This window comes from Gallinula chloropus (genome assembly GCF_964237585.1).
Source record: "Gallinula chloropus genome assembly, chromosome: Z".
Classification (NCBI taxonomy): domain Eukaryota; kingdom Metazoa; phylum Chordata; class Aves; order Gruiformes; family Rallidae; genus Gallinula; species Gallinula chloropus.
The window spans coordinates 80452839-80477507 of NC_140089.1; the positions used below are offsets into that span (position 1 = coordinate 80452839).

Below are 24669 nucleotides of genomic sequence, written 5' to 3' on the forward strand. Positions count from 1 at the left end.
GGCTGGAACATCACCCCTATGAGGAAAGGCTTTGTGACCTGTGGCTGTTCAGTCTTGAGACAAGAAGACTGGGAGGGGATCTGATCAATGTTTATCAATATCTGAAGTGTGGGAGACAGGAGGAAATGGGCAGCCTCTCCTCAGTGGTGTGTGGGGACAGGACAAGGGGCGATGGGCTCGAGTTGGAGCACAGGAAGCTCCACACCAATATGCAGAAGAATTTCTTCACAGTGAGGGTGACAGAGCCCTGGGACAGGCTGCCCAGCGGGGTGTGGAGTCTCCTTCTCTGGAGAGATTCCAGACCCATCTGGACACCTCCCTGTGCGACTTGTCCTGGGGAACCTGTTTTGGCAGGGGGGTTGGACCCGATGGTCTCTGGAGGTCCCTTCCAGCCCCTACAGTTCTCACAGTGACTGTGAGGGGCCGGCCCGCGCCTCGCAGCCGCCGAAACCGGCGGGAATCCAGAGTATCTCCGGCCCGTTCCTGATAACCGGCCGCCGCCAGGGGACGCCGCCCCGCGCGCCGCCCTGCGCGCGTTGCCTCGGCAACCGTAAAGTGGGGGACGAGCCACCTCGCTGCCTCCCCCTCCCCCGGTTGCTAGGAAACGATGCTTTCGGGCGGGGCGGAGGAGCCGCCGCAAAGGTGCGCCGCGATTGTCGTAAAAAAAAAAAAAGTCCTGGGGAAAATGTCGTGAAGCGCGGTCGGCGGAGAGAGTGTCTGGGGCCGGCTCACCGCACGTATATGCCCCGTACCCCAACAGCTGTGTACCCCTTCCTGCTCCATGTGGGGTGCGGGACGGGCTTTCGGCCTCCTCTCTTCCTCCTCCTCCTTCTACTATGGCCCGGAAAACAGTTAGCAGGAAGCGGAAAGCGGCAGCCGCCGGGGGACTCCTGGAGGATCAGGTAGGTTTTGGGGGGCTGGGGGGGCGTGGGGGGAGCAGCAACAGGTGTGTAGCGGGGGGGGGGGGGGTGGGGGGTGGTCGTTCTTGCCCCCACCAGGAGGAGGATCGCGCCGGTGCCCGGAGGGAGGGGTGACCCTGACCGGGGGTTGCCGTGTTCCAGTACCCATTTGGGGCGGGGATTGAGGGCGGGGAGGAGAGGCGGAGGGGTCGCGATACCTGGAGAAGTTATCCTTCAAAAGGGGGTTGGGGCAGGAGAGAGGGGCAGTCCTGGCAGTCGGTAGCGAGGGGCGCCGGCGCGTTACAAGAGGCAGCTTCTCGTCTCTCCTCCGCTCCGCGCTCTCTCCCTCAGTGGCGGGTCCCTGCCCTCGCTCGGCGCGGCCCCCGTTGGGTTCAGCCGGTAACCGCTGCCTCTGGGCAGAGCGATGCTGCGGGGCCCCCCGTGGTTGGGTCGGAGGAAGCTCATGGACAGCGAGGTCGGTGTCGGGGCGGGGGGCCCCGTGGTGTCACCCCAAAAGCCTGCCGAGCGCACGGCGTGAGGGGAGAGGTGGAGGGGGGGCTGCTGGGGCTGCCCTCTTCTACTCAAAGTGCCTCTCTCGGCTTTCTGTGGAGTACCTGGCGTGGACCCGGCGTTAATACCATCGCAGCGTTACTTCTTGAGCAATTAATTCTGTGTTGCTGAAGGCTGTGTCAGCGCTTCAGAGTTCATCGTGGCGTGCGGCGCTCCACGGGCGTTTTTGGGAGGCTTCAGTATTTTGCTGGGAGTTTCTTTGGATTTAGGAGGGGGTTCGCGCTTAAACTTTGTCCTGGCTGCTCTGACCTGAGGCCCCGTGCTTCTCTTCCACAGGATGACTGGGGTCAGCAGGCTTTCAAAAGGAGAAGACTTCCCCCGGTGAAAAGGTCTCTGGTCTACTACCTGAAAGGTAGGGAGGTTGGGATGCAGGATGAGTCCAGCTATCGCCGCCTGTTGTACGGATATGCAGCCCAGCAGCTTCCCAGCCTCCTGAAGGAAAGAGAGTTCCAGCTCGGAACCCTGAACAAAGTGTTTGCCTCCCAGTGGCTGAACCACCGGCAAGTGGTGTGCGGGACGAAATGCAACACGGTGAGTGCCGCCCCTCTCCCTCTGAACTGCCCCACCGATTACTGTGCTTCCTACTGTAATCAAAGCACCTAGGCTGCCAAGGAAAATGCGAGGAGGTAATTAGGAGCAGATTCTAAATCCTGCGCGATTAATTTTGAATGAAGGCGGTGCTTAACGATGACCCGTTCCCCTCAGAAAACCTGGCGCTGCGCAGATGGCTGCGAACCTGAAGGCAAAGGCCGTACCCTCCCGTGCAGCATCTGCCTAATCCTCACGGAGCGGTCGGCATCTGTTTGCGGGATGGAGAGCAGAGCAGCAGCGGGGTGGGATCTTCCTTCTTGTCCGGCAGATGGGAGTTTAATGAGCAGGGCTGGCTTTGCTGGGTGGGTCGCTGTCATACCTGTGAGGAGTTGCTGTTAAGAAACTTTTTCATGATTCTGAGTCTTACACGTTTTGTTTTTATGTATGATTCGTGCTGATTTTGAAAACCTCCTACAAAACTGAAAACTCTGGTTAACTGAACTTTAGGTGTAGAAATGCATGGAGTAGCTAGAAACGTTCCTATTTTATCAAAAGAAATTACAACCCAAACAAACAATTCAGATCTGCAGGATTATTTTTTACTTGGTCGTTTTGTGATTTTATTTTTTTCCCTCTCAGTCTAAATCTGTTTTCAGCGTTCAGAGAACTCTTGTTTGTGTACCTTTTATATGCTTCATCAAGAACTGAAGCCTCTTCGGACTCTTAAAGCGATGCTTTTCATTTGAAACATTACAGTGAATATTAAAATAATGCCTGGTGTGATTAACAAATGTAGAAGAACATACTTCTCTCTCTGCAGGAGTTAGTGCAACTTCCTTGGCTGAGGTTGCAGCATGCGAAATTCTGGTGGAGTTAGTGCAAAATCCCAAACTTGGTCTCTGCAAGTTGGTAAGTGCCACAGGAGTGAATCGAGCATTGCCAGCAGTGTGTAGATCAAGCTGTTCTTCAACCTCAGAGCTTATCAGTTGGTGTGATTGTTTCTTGGCCTCAGTAACTTTTTTTTTTGTGCTGGAGCTGTGCTCGGTGGCATGACCTGCAAGGGACAGTGGTATTTCAAATTTCAGGTGCTCTCTTATTATTCGTAGTTACACAGCAGGAGGCTTTCATGCCCTTAAGAAGCAGGGCCTAGCTGTATAAACAAAACAGCCTTTTAAGAGGAATAAGCCCAAAATAGAGTCTTTCTGCCTGCTTGCTCCACGTGTGTTCGTCGCCTCAGCTGGTCATCAGCCAGCGCCGTTCGTGGAACGGCATACAGGAGACTCCTACTCCTACTGAAACACAAGCTCTCAGAGGTTTCTGCTTACCCTAGCAAGATGACTGCGTGGTTTATAGAGCTGCAACAGATTTCCCCGTGTTTTTTAACTTCTGTAGTCCCAGCGCTGCCACAACAAAGACAAACGGGCAAGTGCATTGTTAAGGCAACCTGACAGAAAAGTGTTTGGGACCAAACAGTCGGGGAACTGAAGAGGGATTCAGCAGTATTGTTGTTCTTGCTGTGTACACTGCAGAGGGGGAGTGTGTGCTTCCACAGCTAGATGCAAGGTTACAGGTGGACCTTGTCCTTTATTAAGCAAAATACAACAGCTAGAAAAGAAGTCACTTCAGCACTGAGAAATACTCTATACGAGTTAGGAGTGCTGCAGTAGCTTCAGCTTGGCTGCTTTGTGTTCACATTTGAACAAGGAAAGTGCTAAACTCTACGCTCTAATTACGAGACTTTTCTCTCTCATCTCCTGAGTAAGCGACCTAATAAAGAAGAGTTCCTTTGCCAGCTCTCACACGCTGAAGTTGTGGCATTTAAGTTGGGAGTAAGTCTAAACCAACTTGGTTGACTCTAATGGGGTTTGCTGCATTGGAGTTGCAGGTAATTAAAGTTAATGCAACAGAAAAACATCAACCAAAGCAGTTACTTTAATCAAAGCTTGAGCGTGGCACTGAGCTTCTAGTGTTTAATTTATAAATTGCCCTTGGCTGGGCTGTGCCAGGAAGGTTCACTATTTTTAATAACAAAACAAAAATATGCTCTTGTCATAGAGGACTAGGTTTGGTTTTAGTCACTTGATATAGTGCTAGTCACTATAAACACTGAAGGGGATGTGAAGCTTGAAGAGAATATAGAGCTTTCTGTTCATTGCTCATTTTTAATGAGGATTTTAACTTTAATTGTTTAGGGTAACTTTTTATACTTAGAAATCATACTAAGGTATTTTTTTTTTAATGACATAACTTTATTTTTCTCCAGTGGATCCTGGTGCTCACAACTGGCCAACTGTAAATCAAATATTTGGGTTTCCTAAAGGTGTATGCTTTCTTTCTGATTGATTTAGAATTAGGGAACCTATACAAGCATTTAAGTAGCTAAAGTGTCAAACACAATCACCTGGACTTTTCTGAGGCAGGATTCACATTTAGAATAATCTCCTAAATATTGTATGCAGTGGTGTCTTAATTGTTTCCAATTTCCAATGAATGAGCTGGCAAACCTATGAGAAGTCCAGACACTTTAAGAGTGTGTCATGATGACATCTAAATTACCAAAGGCTGATAACTTGAAGCCTCAGAAGATAAGGTCTTTAATTAGCATCTTCTGTTCCAGCTTCCTAGAGAAACTTTGAAACTTAGGTAGGAAACAAGCTTGTGTCAAGTAAAAACATTGATCACAAGATGCTGGAGTTTTTGTTTAGTTGTTGATTTGAGTTTTTTACCATTTCAGGAAACTGCAGCTTCTAAAAAGAAGCTCCAGTAATAATTTTTCAGCTGCTTTTGTTCCTTTAATTCTGTGTATGTGTGCAGTACATAATTTTTTCATTAATTGTGATGTTAAGGGTGGAAAAGTGCAAGAGTTGCAATTGTTGTGTAAGTACAAGAAGTTTATTAGGTTCCAGTTGTTTGAAAATATAATTTCCTGGAATCTAGTAATTTTATTGCCTTTTTTTTTTTTTCCAAACCCCAGGAAGGCCTTATAGGTGTATTTGTGTTTAAAAACTTCCTTACTGAATATTTATTGTCTTCTGTTTTCTCAGGTGGATTTTCCAAGGCATGAACGGGTTGATTTCTGAATGCTAGCTGATAACCTCTTCTTTGGTGGATTCATACGTTGCCTTGGGTGCACTGCTGCAAATCATGAGCCCTTGGTGGTTCTTTTTAAAGGTTTTTCATTTGTTCAGGAAATACCATGTCCATTCTCTGCATCTCATACAATTATGACCTAGTCTTGTCCTGGGGTTGTAGTGGTGAGAGTGCAATGCACAGTCACTCTTCTGTCCATGAATATAGACTCTGTGGGGAGAATCTCCACTTGCCTTGCAAGTTAATGTATCTTCTGGCATTGCACATGTAGTGAAAAATCAAGAAGGCTGCTCGTTTCTGATCCCAGGGAGGGACTGAACTGCAATGCTCTTGCAGTTTGTAACTCAAAGTCCACTGAGCAGTGACCCAAACTCAGTGTAAATAAATCTCTGGCACTTCCATTCATCTTCTTTTTCTTTCTCTCTTTCTTTTCTTTTAAGTGGCTTGTGAGTGAACAGCCAGGGGTTGTTTCTTGTCTCAGGAGCATTTGGTTTTCTGTCAGCTGCGTGTGATACCCATGTCTGTCTTCAGACTCCAGGTTTAGTCTGGGTGGTGGAGATGTCCTTGAGCAAAGTCTCTCCCTTCTCCATCCTTTGCTATCTGTTGACATGTGTTAACTGTCTGCCAGCTGCCTGAAATTAAACACTGAGGGCAAGACACAAATAAAAAAACCTGACAAATACAATTCTGGCAGTGGACAAATTTAATGACATTAAAGTGTATGCCCATTAGCTAGTGGTGCTTCAGAGTTTCGTAACAAGTTGGAGTGCCTGATTACATGGTTCTCCTCTCTGGAAATGTGAGTTCAGAGTCAATCCACTGACTGGCTGCTTTTATTGCTGATCACTTCTCATATGTTTTCTTTATGTTCTGGATTGTTCCTCCTTGAAACCTTTCAAGGAGTATGTGTAAGGCCTTTAACCACTTCCATTGCCTGTACCACACAACCTGTGAGTAAGTTGTGTGCCAGGATTTGTGCATGTGCTGATCTCCCCTAGGAAGGAGACATATCAGTTTGATAACTTGTCTTCAAAGAGTCCATGTTTCTTTGGGGCTCAGCATATATTTGTAAGTCTGTATTGCCACAAAATGGAAGAACCTTGTACTAAGTATTGTGTGAACGTGCAGATGCAAGATGCTTACCATTTGAATAAAAGACAAGACTGGGAACTAGGAAAAATCAAACAGTGCTACTTAGTGTGACCAGCAATTGTATTGGTGTAATGATACTGTAAGCACTGTCTTGCTTTAGTTTTTCTGTTAGCAAAAACAAATTTCAAAGAGAACAATGATGATGTTTTCCAGCTGGGCTGAGGTTGAAATTTTTGTGACTGGGTTCAGCTGATCTGGAGCTGTGCTGTTGCAGAATGTGATCTTCCCACCTTCTTGTTCTTGCTGGCACTGATGTGTGCCAGGGAGTCGGTTGGATCAGCTTGCTGCTTTGTTTTCTGGTGGGCAGGGTTAGGGTTTTAGTTTTGTAGAGTTAGTTTTCACTGCAGGTGGAGATGTGATCCAGCTGACCTCGCAGCTACCTGAGCACTAGATGGTGACACAAGTGGGGGGAAGGTAGAAGCGTTTGGATTCTCTAAGATTGGCTGAAGTCAGTTGTGAAACTTCACTGTGATTGATTCTCTCTTAGTGACTATTTTTAGAGAGGCAATGTGTTTATCTTGGATTTCTATCAAATGTCAGTATGAATGACACAAGTGTTTCTTATGATTTCTGAGAGTAGGGTGCAAAGAGCCAGGACACACAGCCTGTCACACTCCATGTCTGTTGTACATCCACTCCCATCCTGCTTGTGTAAAAAAAACCTGTACTGTAGCTCAAGGTGGCACCCTTTGGTTTTCTTCCAATTGATTTGTATGATCAACTAACTGTTCTACCTGTTCATCTCCTGTGTGCAGGGACACCTCATAGGCCTGCTTTTTAATCTTGCTTTATGAAGTCAGTGCTTTCAGTTAGAGGCATGGGAAGGGCACTTACTTCATTGGTAACTTTAGTTGTAGATTGGTTTGGGTTTTTTTCTAAACAGTTGTCTCCAAAAGGCAGGTCAAAAAGAGGAAGACTTTACAGAAGAGCCTGGCGAGCTGTTCCGCTCTCAGTATTGTATCTAAGGGAAGGATGAATTTTGAAGTTTTGATTCTGGTCCTCAGATGCTTTGTTCCTTGCCACAGTCTTTACTTTTGGCAAGCTGGTAAACGATATTCATTAGTCAAGGAAGGGGAGTAATTTCTTGATTAACGTGATCATAAGCAGTTTGAAAAGGGGACAGCTGCATATAAATTGCATGAGAGCCATTTGCCAGAAATGATGTCTCACCACTTCTGTAAAACGAAAGAAAAATAAACATACAAGTAGTAAACTCAAAGGTTGTGAGAAGTCGGGCCAGATCGTAAAGATTCACAGCTGTGGCAGCTGTAATGTCTATCTGTACCTGTCTTCCTTGATCCCTGAGTGACAGTACTGTTACAAGCTGTACATCTGAATTGCTTAGGAAATAAAAAAGAGGGAAGATGGATTTCTGTCACATTATCAGGCTTGTTGCCTTGTTAGAACAAGGCTGGAGGTAAATGGGTTGTTTTTTGAACTGGCATCCTGCCACAGGTGGGATTCCCCTGAGATCAGTATTGAGCCCAATGCTGTTTACAGTCTTCATAAGCGATGTGGATGATGGGATCGAGCATGTCCTGATCAAGTTTGCAGATGATACCAAACTGAGTGAGGAAGTAGGCACCTTAGAAGGGAGAACCACCCTGCAGGAAGACCTGCATAGGGTGAAAGAGTGGGCTAACAGGAACCGTGGGAAGTGCTGCAAGGACAGGTATAAGGTCTTACAGATGGGAAAATATAATCCAGCAGTGCAGCACATACTGGGATCCACCTGGCTGGAGACCAACTCTGTGGAAAGGGGCCTGGGTGTCGTGGTGGACAAAAAGCTGGGTATGAGTGAACATTGTGCTGCAGTGGCAAAGGAAGCCAAAAGGATGCTGAGTTGCATCAACACGGGCATCACCAGCAGAGATACAGAAGTCATTACACCTCTCTACTCAGTGCTTGTCAGGCTACACCTAGAACACTGTTTACAGTTTTGGTCCATACCATACACAAAAGAATGTGTACAGGTTGGAGAGGGTCTAGAGGAGGGCCACCAGAAGTCCCATCAAAGAACTAGGAAGCTTGTTGTGTGAGGAAAGGCTGAGAGAACTGGGTTTGTTCAGCCTTGAGAAAAGAAGGCTTAGGAGAGACCTCATCAACATGTTCCAGTACTTACAGGCTGACTACACAGAAGATGGAGACTCCCTTTTCACAAGGAGTGATATGGAAAAGGTAGTGATAGATGCAGGTTATTCCTGGAGACATTTTTGATTGGACACATGAGAGAAAGTTTTCATGAGAACCACTTGGTTGCTGTTGGAATCTTCTCAGCAAGCAGTGGATTTCCCAACATTTGAACCTTAAGATTTAGCTGGATGGGGTGCTGGGCCATCTTGTCTAAACAGTGGTTTTGTCTAGACAGAGCTCTTGCCAAGAAAGGGTGGACCCGATGAATCTTGAGGTCACTTCCAACCTGGTATTCTACGGTTCTGTGATTGCTGCAGAGGATGTGATAGCCAAGTCCACGCCCTCACAGATGAAGTGTAGTCCTTGGACTTCTGACAGGTGGCCAAAGCAATTCTGGTATGGTAAATCAGAGGTGTCAAGCTGTTTGGCCTGCTGATGTCAGACACTCACATGTTTTACTACTGGAAGAACTGAATTATATACAAAGCTTAAAATTAAGGGACAAATATGCATAGCTTGCTCTCTGGAGCTTGATAGGGGGTTTCTGCATTCAGGAAAGGTTTTCGTGGCTAGTTTTTAGTTTCTATATAATGAGTTGCTGGGAAATAAGTTCTTGCTTGAGATAAAGAAAAAACTAAGTGTAGTTCAGCTATCAGGACTTGGTCAAGACTGTTTGAGACCAGATTTCTTTGGTGTTATTTGCAGATGCAGCAAAGGTACCAATTTTCTTGGAAGAGGTAGGCTGTTTTCTGGGATTTTTTTCTTTAATTTGTATTATTGTATGCTGCAGTCTTGTTCAAAAGCAGGTGTTTTGGACTTTCTTTACTGAAGGGTCTTTTCAAACTCTCTTAAAATGTACTCAGGTTTTCTGCATTCTTACTTAGCTGGGTACCTGCCTTCACATTTCTCCCTTTTTGTGTTTGGAAGTCCCTAACAACTTTTTGGCTTCTCTTGGCTTTTGTGTGCTGGATTTACAGGGATAACTTCTTGGCAATCAGTGGTGCAGCTTGCAAGTGTGAGCTTCTGGCTTCCTGTACTACCCCAGGTGATGCAACAGTTCTAGCACACTCAGACAGCACTTGTTTATTTTGAGGTGGTTGTTTTTAGACTACATGCAGTGTGCCAAGCTCCTTACCAAGCAAGGGGACAAGCTACTGCTTAAAAGTGGGGCATGAGAAGGTGAAAGCACTCTAAGAAATATGTCCTGTTACTGCTTCTGAGAGTATCTTACTTTGGAAACTTGTTCAGGAAAGTGAAGTTGAAGATGTAGGGCAGAAATGTGAGGGTCTGATGCATCAGCACTGTGTGTTTCCAAGTTAATTATCTTTACAACCCTCTTTGGTTTAGAGTTTAGCTAAAGGAGTTTTGCATTAGGGTAAGTCTTTGTTAGCCTGGTGTTGTAGTTTTGTGTGGCTGGGTTCTGGGGGAGAAAGGGGCTCAGGGGTGGTGGCTTCTGCAAGAAGCAGCCAGAAGCTCTCTGCAGGCCCCACAGGGCAAACACCAGCCGGCTCAAGGCCGGACCTGACACTAAACAAGGCCGAGCCAGAGAAGGGAGTGAGGAGGTGGAAGGAGCTGTGCAGACACCAAGGCCAGGGAAGCAGGGGAGAGGAGGTGCCCCAGGAGACATATGAAAGATGCTGTGATCCTTGTTGGAGCAAGCTGCTGGCAGGACCTGCAGCTCATGGAGAGAGACCCAAACCAGAGCAGTTAGCTGAGGGTCCAGGCTGGAGTAGTCTGGGCCTGAGAGACATTCTATGATTTATGGCTGCACCCCATAACAGTGGCCTATGCTGGGGCAGCTGGGGAAGAGCTGAAGCCCTGAGGGAAAGGTTTCATGTTGGAGAAGGTCATGGAGGACTGTCTGCTGTGGGTGGGACCCCACGGTGCAGCAGGGGAAGGGGGTGAGGAATGTGTCCCCCAGCTAAGAAGGAAAACATCTTGTGAGGGACTGACCAAACTCCCATTTCCCCAGTCCCTGCCCCTCCCTGTGCCACAATGGGGGGAAGAAGGGAGCTAAATCATGACTAAAGTGCAGTCTGCTAAGAAGGGAGGGGTGGGGGGAGGTGCTTTTAGATCTGGTAGAATGGGGGGAAGAAGGGAGCTAAATCATGACTAAAGTGCAGTCTGCTAAGAAGGGAGGGGTGGGGGGAGGTGCTTTTAGATCTGGTCCTACTTCTCATTACCCGACTCTGGTGTCTCTGGGGGTGCAGGGCAGGGTCATCAATTAGAGTTTTCTCTTTTTTTTGCTCTGTGTTGAGTCTGCTCTGCCCGTGACACTGATTGTAGAATGATCTCTCCCTGTCCTTATCTCCACTCCTGAGCCTCTCAATATACATTTTCTCCCCTGTCCAGCTGAAAAGGGGAGTGATAGGGCAGCCTTGGGGGGTGTCTGGCCTTCAGCTGGGGTCAAACCATCACACCTAGTATGTAGGAGAGCAGTATAACTGATCCTATGTAATGGATGCATGACAGTGATATCAGAGTGGGAAATGTGAAGGGGGTTTAATTTCAGTCCTAGTACTTGTTGAGTTGCTCTTTGAAGTGTCAGTCTCTTCCAGCGGAGCATTGTTTCCCTGAGTCCATACGGTGTGGATCTGTTTTCTAATTAGCACTTCTAGTGCCAGCTTCAGGACCTGCAGATGACACTTGCAAGCCTTCGTTTTAGGTACTTAACTGTGGATTTTGTGGTTGTTTGGCTTTGGTTGCTTGGGGGTTTTTTTTGGGTGGTTTTTTTTAGTAGGTGAAGGAGAATATGGGAGGGAATTGAGTGTTTCTGCTGGAAGCAAACGCTGAGGTGGAAAAGAGGATATCCACTTATGTAGGAAGGACAAGGGAAGATGAGAGGAGAGGGAATTACTGCTCTTCATACTATAGTGCAGGTGTTAATTTTCAGACGTGTTTAGGGCTAAGGAGCTGCTGTGTGCACTATGGTTTCACCCACTCTCTCAGGCAGTGAATTGCATTGTAAGGCTGGAGAGAAGTGAGGAGTGCCTCCCCTTCTACTCAATTGCACTTCAGCTGTTGCCCGACCCTACACCTGCATGCAGAATAAAGAGATGAACACAAAAACTCTTCTCTTTGTGCAAGATTGCTGCCTAAGAGGAACATCATTTGCAGGTTGAAGGTGGTGCGTGCTTCTAGACACAATTCACAAAGAGTGATGAATGGATTTCAGCTTTCTCTGCAGAATGAGTTTAATACACCATACTCTGTCAGGTTGATTTGACATTAATAATCTGCTATTTCACTACATGGAGAATACCAGATATGCTGCTAAATTTTCTTGGGTTGTTTGGTTGTTTTTTTTTTCTGAGAGTTCACTAAAATCAACTTGCATGTGTAACTTCTGAGAACCTCCAGGTTTCTCTTTTCTCCGAGAAATGTCTGACAAAGGATTTCAGAACAATTTCCTTGAGGTGTCTATTTTTTTAATTGCACGGAGCCTTTTTTTTTCCTGTTGTTATTTTCTCCTCTATCTTCAGTTAACATCCAGAGGATTTGAGAGAATGCTCTTTGATTATATAGAAGGAGCAAGCTTTGGAGGGATGGAGAGGATGTGTGGAATTTAAATATAATTCTAAACTAGTTATTTGCATCACATTCCTTAGTGCCAAGTCAGCTTCAGATCATGCTTTTCCGTGCTTTTCTCACTCATGTTCCCTCTGCAGGGCTCTGCTCCCTTCTGTATTACACCTGTCTCAGTGTTAGTGCAGCTCTGCTCTGAACATCTGTGAACTGATCCAGGACAAGAGCCTCCCAAACAAAAGTACACTTTGGCAGGCAATGTAAACTTTTGTTCTGGTTTAGATTGTGGTAACCCTGTGGTGGTATATGTTTGTACTGACATAACTCTGAGTATAATGATGTCTGTTTGAAGAGTTGTAAGGCTTTATAACTGAGTTTTCTGCCAAGCAGATGGGGGTGTAGAGCTCCAACTTCTAGTCTTTTTGCAGGACAAGGTGTGTAGCTAGATAGCTTTTAATGTTTTCACTGGCAAAACGGCGACAACAGAACTATATTGAGGTACTATGCTCTGTGTATCACTGGGAAATAAACTCAAATTATATACATTTATTGTGTCATTTTGTCAAAGTCAAACCTTCAGGTAAGTATCTTATATGGGACTCAGGAGACTTGTGCCAAGTCGCTTGGCTTACTGGCTGATTTGATGTGGGTCTTTTTCCTGGGGAACTGGAAAACAGTACTGTTTTGTCACATACTGGACAAGGAAAAGAGTTTTAGATTGAAAGGGTTTTTTAAATGGGAAACCTCTGACAAATTTCTCTCCCCTCTCTTTAATTGTTGTGAAAACCAAATGGAATGATGAAAATAAAATCAACTGTATGTGAAATAGTTTACTTGTTTTTAAAAAGGAATTTATTATTTTTTCAGCCACACTTGCAGCATTTGTGGATTCTGCCTTGAGTGTTGTGATAAGTGACTCGGTCCCAAACAGGAGTATAACCAGAATTAACAATTTATTAAAAGAATAAATGCAAGCAAACAGCACTGGGTGCTCCGGGAGTCTTCGCCTCACCAAGACACAGGCTTTACAGTTCCAGTCCCCGGCTTGTGTGCCTGCCAAGGACAGGCACATCTTCTCTCTACACATGCCCTCTTCCCCCATCTGGTGGATGTTTTGGCTAGCTCCACCGCCCGCCGGCTTAAACTGACGCTGGAGTGCCCGCCAGGCGACCCCCACAAGACGCAACAACCATATACATCTTAAACTGCCCCTCCCAGGCCCATGGCCATACAAGGGGATGTCATTGTGGCCCCAGCATTATTCCATATTAACTCGAATCATACAGACATAATTCACAAGTGTCAATTCAAAACAGGGAGGATATTTGACCATCTTGTTGTTCTCATCTGTTTGATGGCTTATATACATAAAAAATACAGATTTTTAACTTTTTACATTTTTTTTCCCTCTCCCTCCCCCCCAGCTATTTGTAGTTGATGTCCAGACTGGTCAAATTACCAAGATTCCTATTCTGAAGGATCGTGAACCTACCATGGTGAACCAGCAGGGATGTGGTATTCATGCCATTGAGCTCAACCCCTCCAGGACCCTTCTAGCCACAGGTGGAGACAACCCCAACAGCCTTGCAGTTTATCGTCTGCCGACGCTGGATCCTGTCTGCGTGGGAGATGTAAGTGGGGTTACTCAGGGAATGTTTAGTCTGTCACAGAAATTGCTCCTTTGAAGTACGTGAAGTCAGAGCAAGGTGAAGGCTTGAGGAGAAGGAGTTTCTGAAAGTGTGAAAACATTCCCATTGAAGCTGCATTTCTGTGACAAGATGTCTTAAATTTGAGTACATAAACCTGTGAGACGATTCTCAGGGTTCTCAGCCAAATCTCTTCTCCCTCACCCTGGTTCAGGTGTACTTCACATTGCTTGTAAGCACTGAAAATGTAGCACAGTCACGAATGCCAAAGACTAGGTGTGGTGATGACCTCTGAAACCAGTTTTAATGAAAAAGCTCTTCTGAGAAAATCAAAAAGATGAGACAAGTCATTCAGATTTCCCCATTCTTCAGGGCAGTTTAAGTGTTCTCCCAGAGGCACAGCTCTGCTTTGAGGATTAGTTCTAACCCAGTGTTCTATGTCAGTTGGATAGACACCAGTACTGCTTACGTTTCTGAAACGTCATGAGGCCCTTTTTTCTTGGAAAAAAACCCCAACAACCAAAAACCCCAAACCAATCCAAAACCAAAACCCTGAAATGAGTGTAGTGGTGTCCTGTAAGCACTTCTTTCTCCTTTCTCCTTTCTCCTTTCTCCTTTTTGATTCAGGACTTCACATGGGTGTTAACTACAGGGCAGAGTTTCTGCAGCAGCAGATAACCAGCTGCAGGAAGGCTTGACTCCAAAGATTTGTATGACTTGCTATTCATTTGCCTGCTTTTGTGACTTTGCAGCTTTTCAGACAGAACTAGACCCTTATGGTTGTGGGTTTTTTCCCATAGGTTTCTCATCTGCTGAAGAAAAGATTCTTGAAGCAGTAGTCTTAAAAAATGAAACCTCTAGGTCATGTACTGTAAATACCATGTTTTGGTTAGTTTTTGTAGTAGGGATTGCCATGAGAGGAAATAAAAGTATGTAGCTACTTGGCAGAAGTAAATAATGCTGCTTTCAAAATGGAAAATGAGATTCCTTAAAATTGAGATCAGCTCATCTTAGGTCTGAGACCTGTTTTTCCAGCATCTAATTGTTCTCAATTATATTCTTTAAAAGGAAAAAAAAGTTCTTACAATTGCTGTTAAGTACCTGAACTGCAACAGCTTGACACTGACATCTTATCTGTATGTTTTTAATGTAGATCTGTCCTTCTGTAGGTCTCTATTCTTTTTAGTACAATTTTCTCCTTTGAGACTGTTCTAGAGTATAATGGCATAGAAAAAGATAATGTCTTTTTTCTTTTAGGATGGACATAAGGATTGGATATTTTCAATTGCATGGATCAGTGATACTATGGCTGTTTCTGGTAATGTCAAACTTTCCTGTCTTTTGGGTTTCTTTGCCTTTCCAGAGTTTGATCCTGATGTACAGCACTTAATAGGTCTTAGGGGAGGCACCTTCATGGGGGCATTTGAAACCTCTTGGAAACTGCCTTGGCTATTGAAAGCCTTCCTGGTCTTAGTACAGTGCTTCATTTTATTAGGAGGGCCCTGATCTAGGTTTGATTTTGCTAGTATTGGAGGGGTTATTGCTGTCTTTCCAGCAGCTGTTGCCATGAGAGGATCTCTAAACACAGGGAATTACAGGGAAGGATTCCGTGCAGAAGAACAAACTCAGGGAGGGTGTTGGTTGTCATTTAGTAACTTTGGAATACAGCAGAGCAGTATTGGTTTCCTGTGAAAGACTAATTAATGAAAACTCAGTTTGTTTTATGTGTGTGTGTAGGTACACTGTGGCAGTTAATACAGAAAGCTGTCATAGAAAAGATCAGTTACTGTTAAGTAACTAGTTGGAAAATCAGTGTAACTTTGTTAAGTATTACTTTCTTAGGTAAAAGCAGTGATACTAATATGGTATTGCATTAATTTAGCAGTTTGCTGTCTTTCTGTGCTGACAGGGTCTACTATTCTGTACAGTGAGGTGTCCAGCTACAGGTGACAGAATTATAACAGTCACATACAGAAATCGAACATTTGAATTGTTAATTTAGTAAGATTTACTCTTTTTTTTTCTTCCCCAAACCAAAAGAGCTAATCCTGGAATTTCATTTTGAATTTAGTATAAAATGTGAGCCTTGCAAGTCTCTAGCACAAATATGTGCACTAACAAACCATTGTCAGTTAGTCAGATTGAAGAGGACAGTCAGAGATGATTACTCATTTCCAAGGGCAATTCCCGATGGAATAGAGGCACCCAGGTGAGATTGAATGTGTTGCTCTCAGTGTTTTCCAGGTGATGGAGATGGGAGGTGTGAGTAGAAGACTGCTGTGTCCCCTCTTGCATCCTGCTTACAGCAGGACCTAGGTTTCTAGTCTCCAGACCCAAGACACCAGGGAAAACTCGTTGAAAGCCATTAGCAAGTCTGATTGCTAAATTGAGATTTTTCAGAACATCTCTCCTCATCCTAATCAAGAAAAAGAGACAGACAGCTAACTTCTGAGAGTTTTCTACTATTAGAGATTCCGGTTGGATCTGTATCTGAAAGTGTGGAGTGGAAATGTATGAATGCCAAACATTGAGGATAAAACAAATACCCTTATCAGAATTAAGAAATCAAATGTGATTTTTTTTTTTCTTGGGGACTTTTTTGGGCAGGTTCAATGCCACAGGAATAAAAGGGACATTTGGTCCCATGGCAGATCACACTGACCATATACCCTGAGGTTCGAGGTTCGGCAGTGTATTTTCTTACTGTCACACGAGCTGTTGAGACGAGTACAAAGAGGACCGGGTGCTTCATTATTCGTCTTGCTTCTGTTGACTTCAACTCTAACAGGGCAGGGCTGTACCTGTGAAACCTTCAGCAGAGCGTTTTAGTAGTCAGTAAGCATAAAATACTGAGGAAGCAGCCACAGCCTCATCAGTGCACTGTTGTACTAGCTGGACAGAAAGATTTTCATGTCAAAAGTTTCAGATGGGATAAATAATTCCCCAGAAGGCCATGAGCCCAGGTTAAGGAGTGATGTTGTCTGCCCTTGGCTTTAGGAATAACCAGTTGAACAACCTTTTCTCTTGATAGGGCTATTAAATGGGACAGGATCCTCCTAAAGGATGTAAAGATGTTTAGAAATTCTACTGCTGAGTGTTCAGCTTCCATAACAAACAGGATTAGGGTGCCATTAAAAAACAACCATCAGCGTGTAAATTGCCTGGCAGGATGTAGTGTCATGTGCTGTCTGTTGCTATGCTTTTAGGAAGCTCCTTTTGTCTTTGGCTGTAATAGGTGATAATGGCAAATGTCTGAACCCATCTGAGAGGTTGGAGAGGGGGGACAGCCATTTCTGCTGTGCTGGATCACCTGTACTGGAATAGATGTTTTGCTTAACTCTTCGCAGCCTATTCCCTATGATGTACCAAAGCCTGTAAACTTAGTAGCCTGATGTAGATACTTAGGGTTTTTCTGGCATCTTCAAGATGTGAAATTCCCTGAGAGAGGAGGAGGGGTGGGTTTTTTTCACGTTGTGTAGGGAAGAAATTGAGATGACTTTAGATGGAAGTGAGTTGCCTGAACATGAGAAGTGAAGGGTTTAAGTCCTTAGGTTAAGACTGTTGATATCCAAACCAAAGACATTCAGTTTTCTTCAGCCAGTATTGCCTATTGTTTCATATTTTGGATCAATGTATTCAAATTCAATAGAAAAATAAAGTTAGTTGATGCTTGTTTAGCCTCAGTTCCTGTGCTACATTCTCTAAACAAAAGGTTGCATGGGTTTAAGGAAAATAATTTTTATAGGTAGATGTGATGCAGAATGGTACAAATTGTGGTTTGAAATGTGTGTGTACATATCCATAACTGTACTGGCAGAAGTGAAATGAACCCAAATTGGCATCAACCCAACCAAGGGTTTTTTTGAGGTTTTTATATTGGCTTAAAACTGACTCAGTCTCAGCCTTGGGTAACCCAGGCTGAATGCTTAGGCCATTCACCTGCTTTTGAGTGTGTTCTAGGTGTGAATTTCTAATGGTAATTGTTGTACAGGATTCATAGAATCATAGACTGGTCTGGGTTGGAAGGGAACCCAAGGATCACAGAGTTCCAATCGCCCTGCCACAGGCAGGGACACCAACCTCCAGGCCTGGATCTACACAAGGTTGCCCAGGGCCCCATCCAACCTGGCCTTGAACACCCCCAGGGATGGGGCACCCACCACCTCTGTGGGCAGCCTGTTAGGGTTGTGGTTTTTGATGCATCCTTATTAGTTTGAGAACAGATGAGATCATCTACATGCTTGGAAACCATATAGACAGACCAGTTGACAATGAGTTCACAAAGCTATGAACTTTACAGCTCAGTAAAATCATGTGTTTGTAATAATAATATATAGGTACCCACAGGGAGTTCAGTTAGGTTGGGCTAATGGTATCTTTTCTTTCTGTCTAGACCCTGCTTCTTACCCCCTGTTTGAAAAGGGGAGTGAATGTGTGAAATGAACTGTTTATTTTTGGGCTGTTTGTGCAGGTTCCCGAGATGGTTCGATGGGTCTCTGGGAAGTCACAGAGGATGTATTGTCCAAGAGTGACGCCAGGCACAGTCTCTCTCAAGTTCCTGTCTATGCCCATATAACACACAGGGCTCTGAAGGATATCCCCAAGGAGAACACCAATCCTGACAACTGCAAAGTCCGAGCGTTGGCTTTCAACAATAAGAACAAGGTCAGTAAGACAATCAAGGCAAAGGAAAAAAGTCCTGAAACTGTCCATATGTATTAGCAACAGGAAAGAGCAATGTAAATCAAAAATACCAGAGAAGCAACCAGATTTTTTTCCCCTGCTGGTTTTGAATCCTTTTCACATGAGATGCCCCAAGTCCAGTACAAAAAAAATCATAAGGTTTTCAGGAAGGAACAGTTTTCCTGTGGGCTTGATTGTAGGCTTGCACCCTGAGGAGTGGGGGCAATGTTTACATGAGGCAGGGAAAGCAGTAAAACACCTCTTGCAGCTACTCCATAGCTTTCCACTCTTGCTGCTTTCCTTACCCCTGTAATGAAGACCAGCGAGTGTTGAGTCAGTTCCTATCCTCACAGCTGAATTGCTCAGCAAGTGAGGTGACTGACACATGGGGCAGGCGCCTGTGCTTGCCTTGGCGTGGTCTTGTTGACATTTGGCAAACAGTACATGTCAACGTCCCCCACTATGACCTCTCCTTATTACTAGAGATGAAATATAATGGGGCAAGAGGGAGCAGATTCCTCCTCCACTTCTTTTCTTTCTGCTCTCAAAGGACAGAGAATGACTGAAGCCAAGGTAGATGTGCTCTCAGAAGCACTGTGATCCTGCTGGCTTTATTTTTCACCATAGCTGTTAATTACTCCTTTATGATGGAAACTTCGGTATAGTTTTTTGTTTGTGTAGGGCAGTGTCTGGAAGAAACGTTTTTTCCAGGGTCAGAACCAGTATGGGAGCTGCTGAAGAGAGTTGTCAAATCTAGCTTGTGCTGTCTAATAATCCATCATTTGATTGTCTAGCAAGACCTATACTTTTGAAAGGTATTTTTTTATTATTTACTGGTTTAATAATTACTATTCTATGTGGCACCTTTATGCTGTATTGCATTCTATCAAGATTGGTATAAAATGAAAAGTTACCTTGACAGGCATGTACAGAACTATGGATGAGCTCAATCCAGAGCATGCAGCCCACTAGTAGAGTGTGAGAGTTTGTAAGAACATCTATAATGCAGAAACTAACTCTTACTGTTTGTTGTTTTGTTTCATTTCTCAATAGGAGCTGGGAGCTGTGTCCCTGGATGGGTATTTTCATCTCTGGAAAGCAGAGCACACTCTATCCAAGGTGCTTTTCTGTTTATTGGTGTAAAATTTCAAAAATTGCCTAGCAGCTAAGGCTGTTAGCTGTTCTTAATCTCCTTTAAAGGCTTGAAGAAAAAGCAGCAGTGTTTACAAAACACTGAAAAGCTGTATGTCAAATGGAACGTCCTGAAAACTGGAACTTGGGGAGAGAAACTCCACACTCCCCTTACATTGGAGGGTGGGAAGTGCTCTTAATGTTCTGCCAGCTTTGGGTCAGCTGAAGGGAAGAGCTGTGTGTGATGGATACTTGATCAACAGTGGTGCTTATTACCTAAGTCATTGTAGAGCAAACCCAGACATACCTGTGCTGGTGTGTGAGGTAAGCTTTCCCAGCTGAGAGCTGGTGTCTGCATCCACCTGCTGAAGAAATAACAGCAGCTTAGACAGATTAAAAACAAATTGCCAGAAAGTTCATTGTTCTTTGCAAAACAGTGGGCATCAGCCTTGATAACTCTCAGTTTGGCTCAGATAAGGCATCCCATCCCACTCAGGTTATTTTTCAGCGCCTGGTTCTTGCCTTTCTTTTGAAGTTCTGGTTTTGTGGTGACCTTATTTCCTGGCTTAAGTGTGTTTATTTTCACTGCAGCCTCCTTGAGCACAGCTCGCAGAATTGTAGTAACATCTTGCTCTCTCCTCATAACTTGAATTTCTTCTGTTCCCAGCTGCTTTCCACCAAGTTGCCATACTGCAGGGAGAACGTGTGCTTGGCCTACGGCCAGGAGTGGTCGGTGTATGCGGTGGGGTCGCAGGCACACGTCTCCTTCCTGGACCCCAGGCAGCCGGCTCACAGCGTGAAATCCGTCTGCTCCAAGGAGCGAGGCAGTGGTAAGCAGCCTCTCAAGGGGTGCCTCCATTCTTCTCTTCCTTGCAGAAGTAGCTATTGAGACTGCAGTAAGACAAGCTTTTAATGAATTGGAAGGGTTTTTCATGTGATGAACCTTATTCTATTTTCATGGTGGTGTAGGCACTTAAGTGATACTGGTCCTGAAGGTACCAAGTGCTTTGACTTTCTATTCATCTCACTGGGACTTGGAGCACTGCAGCACCTCTAGGAAGAAGTTTGCAGACTGAAGCCTAGGTGGACTTAAAAGTGCTTTGAAGTTGTTACCTGAATGTGTTTTCAGCTTCCAGATGCACCTGCTGAACATGGTACCATCCACATGAACTTTGGCTCATTAGGTTACAAAAGCAGATCAGAGAAAGGGTATCCCTTAGTAAGGCTGCAGCTGGGGCTGGGTTTTACCCAGTGCAACTGTGGCTGCTCTACATGCTTTTTCATGCATTTTCTAAGTGCAGCTGTACAGGGGAGGTGCAGGCCCTTGACTCAAGCTCTTGATCTGCAAGAGGAATTGCTTTCTGCTTGGTTGGCACACAGTGCAATGTTGTGGGCCCTTGATTCTATGTCGTGAAGGCAGATACGTTAACACAGTGGACAGTGCTTGTGCAGCATGGGCTCTGTGCCTGTCCTGTGTGTAGGACATGCTGGTGCATCTTTGTTTCCTTCTGGGATGTGCAGAGCATCCCTGCCTCTCAGGAGTAAAACATAATTTACTGACCCCAGTAGTCCAGCCCCACAGGTGATAAGAGTGCTGGGAGCGTAGGAGAGCATACTGTGATCAGTCCTAGGCACAGCAGCCTGTGCTTTTAGTTTCATGGGAATGATTAATCTGAGGTGTTTCAGCAGCCCTTTAGGAACCCAATTTAAGTGCTGTTCTTGAAAGGCCTTTATAAACATCCTCTTAGTGTTGGGTGCGTTACAGATTCTTGTAGCTAATTATTTTGATTGGGGAAAGATCCACAGTTGTTCTGCATTTTACACCATTTAATAACAAATTGCATTGAAAAGTAATGCCATCTGTTTTCATGCTCCATCACCTGCTTCTCTTAAATGAGTGTTCTGCTGCATTCCTTGTTAAGGAGCATTTCTGGAACAAAAACAGGAAGAGGTTCCCTCTTGTGCCTTTCTCCTCTTACCCAAGTGACAATCAGCTCTTGCTGATTGCAGGGAGCTTAAAGTTTTCTGTATGTGTTTGCTGGAGCTAGGCCCTTGTGGGAGTGAGGAGAGGGGAGGCTATCTCCCAAATTGCTCAGATGCATTTGTGGTTCTCTGGAGATTGCTGTACAAACATAGTCACAGATGCTGGTGGCTGTGGGTGTGACATCAGGTGGCAGAGGCAGAAGGGTGAGGTTTCTAGTTAGGACTCTGTACACTGGGGAAGGGGAAAGCTCCTGGCTGCATCCACACCTCTGGGATGTCTGCCATCATGTGTCCCCTGGGTGTATTCCAGCCTGTTACAAGCTCGGTGACATTCAGTCCTACCTGGTATGGAGGCAGCAGTTGGCATGTGGATGTGTCTGGCTTAACTCTTTTCTTCTTCTGTTGGGATGCTTGGGTAAGAGGTAATGCATTGGTGCTTTAAAGAGGGTTTAAAATGCCCTGGAGTTTATAACCAGCAGTTTTGTTGTGCAGAAGAAGGAAAAGCATATATCTTGGGGTTTAATCAGTGTAGAGTTGTTAAGGATAGAGTGCTTACACAGAGCAAACTTTGTGCATGATCACTAGAGGTTAATGACAGGACATACTGCAAATTCCCACATACAGAATCTTCCCAAGACATTTTCCAGGGTATCCTTGTTGAGCTGAGAGATTAGATTTAGATTTTGTGAAAGCAAAATGTGCTCCTTTTTCTCAAATCTAATGGCATAACTGAATTATACTAGAATGTTTTATTTGGACTGGAAACCTACTGTATCTTCCTGTGTGCTGGTGTAACATGAAATTTCTTAGGTTGTAGGATTTCTGGTCTGTTATAATTGCTGGGTAAGGTGCTAGAAATGCCAGCTACAAAGAAAAAGGTATTTGAGAGGGGATAGATCAGGCTCTTAAATAATTTTGAAGCTATCTTAGCAAGTGCAGTGACTAGTGATGATGCTTACAGCTTGCCTGGTGGTGATGCAGCTGGTGGCAGCTGGGAGAGTAGTTTTTCCTCACTTGGTCACTTGCTGCAGCTTGGCAGGAAGCTTGATAGAGTGTGAGCTCATGGGGAAACCAGTCTGATGTTATTTCCTCTGTCTGTCTTCACTTGAGAGGCTTGCAGCAGGCAGAACAAAGCTGCTCCTGATCCTGAATGGCTTATGGTCTTTGCTTCTCTGGCCGAGCTGCTGAGAATGAAGCTTCTTGCTCTGCACCATCAGTGTAGCTGGTGGCCTCAGAGGAGAAGGGAAGTAGCATGTGCCATTGAAGCTGCTGGTTCAGTAGCATCAGTGGGGTTTATCTGTGCTGCTCCATAGCAGTGGGGAGACTGCCATGTTGTGGGGAATACTACTAGGTAGTTCCTCATTAAAAAAACAGTGGGCATTAAGCAGCATCACTGCAGAGCCAAAGCATCCCTCTTCCTTACTGCATCTGTTTCCCTTCTCTGCCTGACAGGCATTCGATCGGTGAGCTTCTACGAGCACATCATCACAGTGGGCACAGGACAAGGCTCCTTGCTGTTCTACGACATCAAAGCCCAGAGGTTCTTGGATGAGAAGCCTTCACATTCCTGCCATGGACAGAGGCAGAATCTGGGAGGAAGTGAAATCTTGAAGTTGACTACTGGGAAAGGCTGGCTGGTGAGTGGCTTGTAGCTGTAAGGAGAACTGTACACAGGCATGCACAGGGTTGGACAGCCAGTTCTGTTTATAGCAGTGGGAGCTGCTGTATGAAATGTGCCCCAGCAAAACAGCGGCCACCTAACCCTTAACTGTAATCTTTAAAAGGAGCAAGAGCTGCACAACTCCCTTCCAGAAAAGGTGTATGAAAGGGTGTTGAAGGTTTTATAGTGCATTCAAAAATAAAGATACAGCTGCTGGTTTTCAGAACCTCAAAACATAAAATAACGTTTTCTTCCTTTAAAACTGTGCTACTCTAATGTGGTATTCTGAGATATTTAATTGTGTGCAATTCTAGAAACACTGGCTTCCTGAGGTAATGTCATGGCAGGGACTTGAGTTTGGTTTTCTGTTTGTTAACATAAAGCAGTTTAGGCTTTGTCCAGCTTCTCTCCATTATTTTTGCATCATCAGGATGTAACTTTAAAAACTATGAAACTTTGTGATCTTCCCAACCCCTCACCTAACACAATGTTTGGCCCAAATGTCCTCAGAAAAGCTTCAGGAAGCATTAACAGAAAAGATCCCTTTTTAGGTTCTGGAAGCTACCTTCTGCTTTTGTGCAATGAGGTTTTGATTGTTTGTGTCAACAATAACTATCTAAACTTTCCTTTGACAGAATCACGATGAAACCTGGAGGAATTACTTCTCTGACATAAGTTTCTTCCCAAATGCTGTTTACACCCACTGCTACGACTCGTCTGGAACAAAGCTCTTTGTGGCAGGAGGCCCCCTTCCATCAGGACTTCACGGGAACTACGCTGGTCTCTGGAGCTAATAACTCTTTAGAAAAATGCTGATCTCCACACAGATTTCCACTCTTCCTTTTTCTCTTCCTTTTTTTTTTTTTGTAAACAAAATTGTGTGATGCCATAGATCTTTCTTTAAAAGTACAGGCTATATTTCAGCAGTTTTCTGTTGGTCTCCAACAGTTTTGTACATCCTTTTGAAAACTAGTCTTCTGCTTTCACCTTCTTGATCCTTTATATGAAGAGTTTTTGAAATCCCTTTTTATTGTATTTACTCTAAAAGACTCTTCCCCCACGTTAGGCTATCTTGGCCATGTGCCCCCACTCCCCTCCTTTGCTGTGAGGTAGGATTCCTTTCTTATAGAGTGGTTGCTCCTGGGCTTTCTGTGAAAGTTGAGGGGCTGCGTGTGTGCAGGTACTTTGTGTGCAGTTACGTTACCTGGAGTGAGGACTACTTGTAATTAGAAAATATTAAAAAAAAAAAAGTATTTATAAGAGATAAGCTACTACTTTATCTGCAGAGCCTGACCCTGGCCTGGGTTGATCTTATTTTTTAAAAGTACAAGTTTAATGACACTGTTTATACGTAGAAGTTTTAGGTTGTACTCGTTAGGGCCCAGGGCCAGTTTGCCCAGGATATGGCCCATCAAGCTCAAACTGCAGAACTACAGGAGTTGTCGAAGGTTGTACTGCTGTTTGAGCTGTAGTTTTCAGCTGTGCCAGGAGGAAGGATCTGCTCCTTCTTTGCCTGTCCCAGGTATCAGCTTGCACAACTGGAGCTTGCACAGGCTGTTCTGCAGTGTGGCTATTGCAGGGTGACATTACATGCAGGTCCTGCAGAGGTGTGGAGTGGAAATGGGGGTAGGGTTGTGAGTGTTCTTGTTGTTGAGAGTGAACTATA

At 44.8% G+C, this 24669-nt stretch overlaps 1 protein-coding gene across 1 annotated transcript; it reads left to right on the forward strand.

The window, feature by feature from the left end:
• Nucleotides 1-821: 821 nt before the first annotated feature.
• DCAF12 (DDB1 and CUL4 associated factor 12) lies at nt 822-23797 on the forward strand (the record flags this gene model as incomplete). Its single annotated transcript, XM_084278137.1, has 9 exons — nt 822-902; nt 1746-2000; nt 13325-13531; nt 14804-14864; nt 18018-18211; nt 19283-19348; nt 20028-20190; nt 22796-22980; nt 23639-23797. The coding sequence occupies exons 1-9, from the start codon at nt 837-839 to the stop codon at nt 23795-23797; spliced, it is 1356 nt and encodes a 451-aa protein (XP_084134263.1). The 5' UTR covers nt 822-836.
• Nucleotides 23798-24669: the final 872 nt, after the last annotated feature.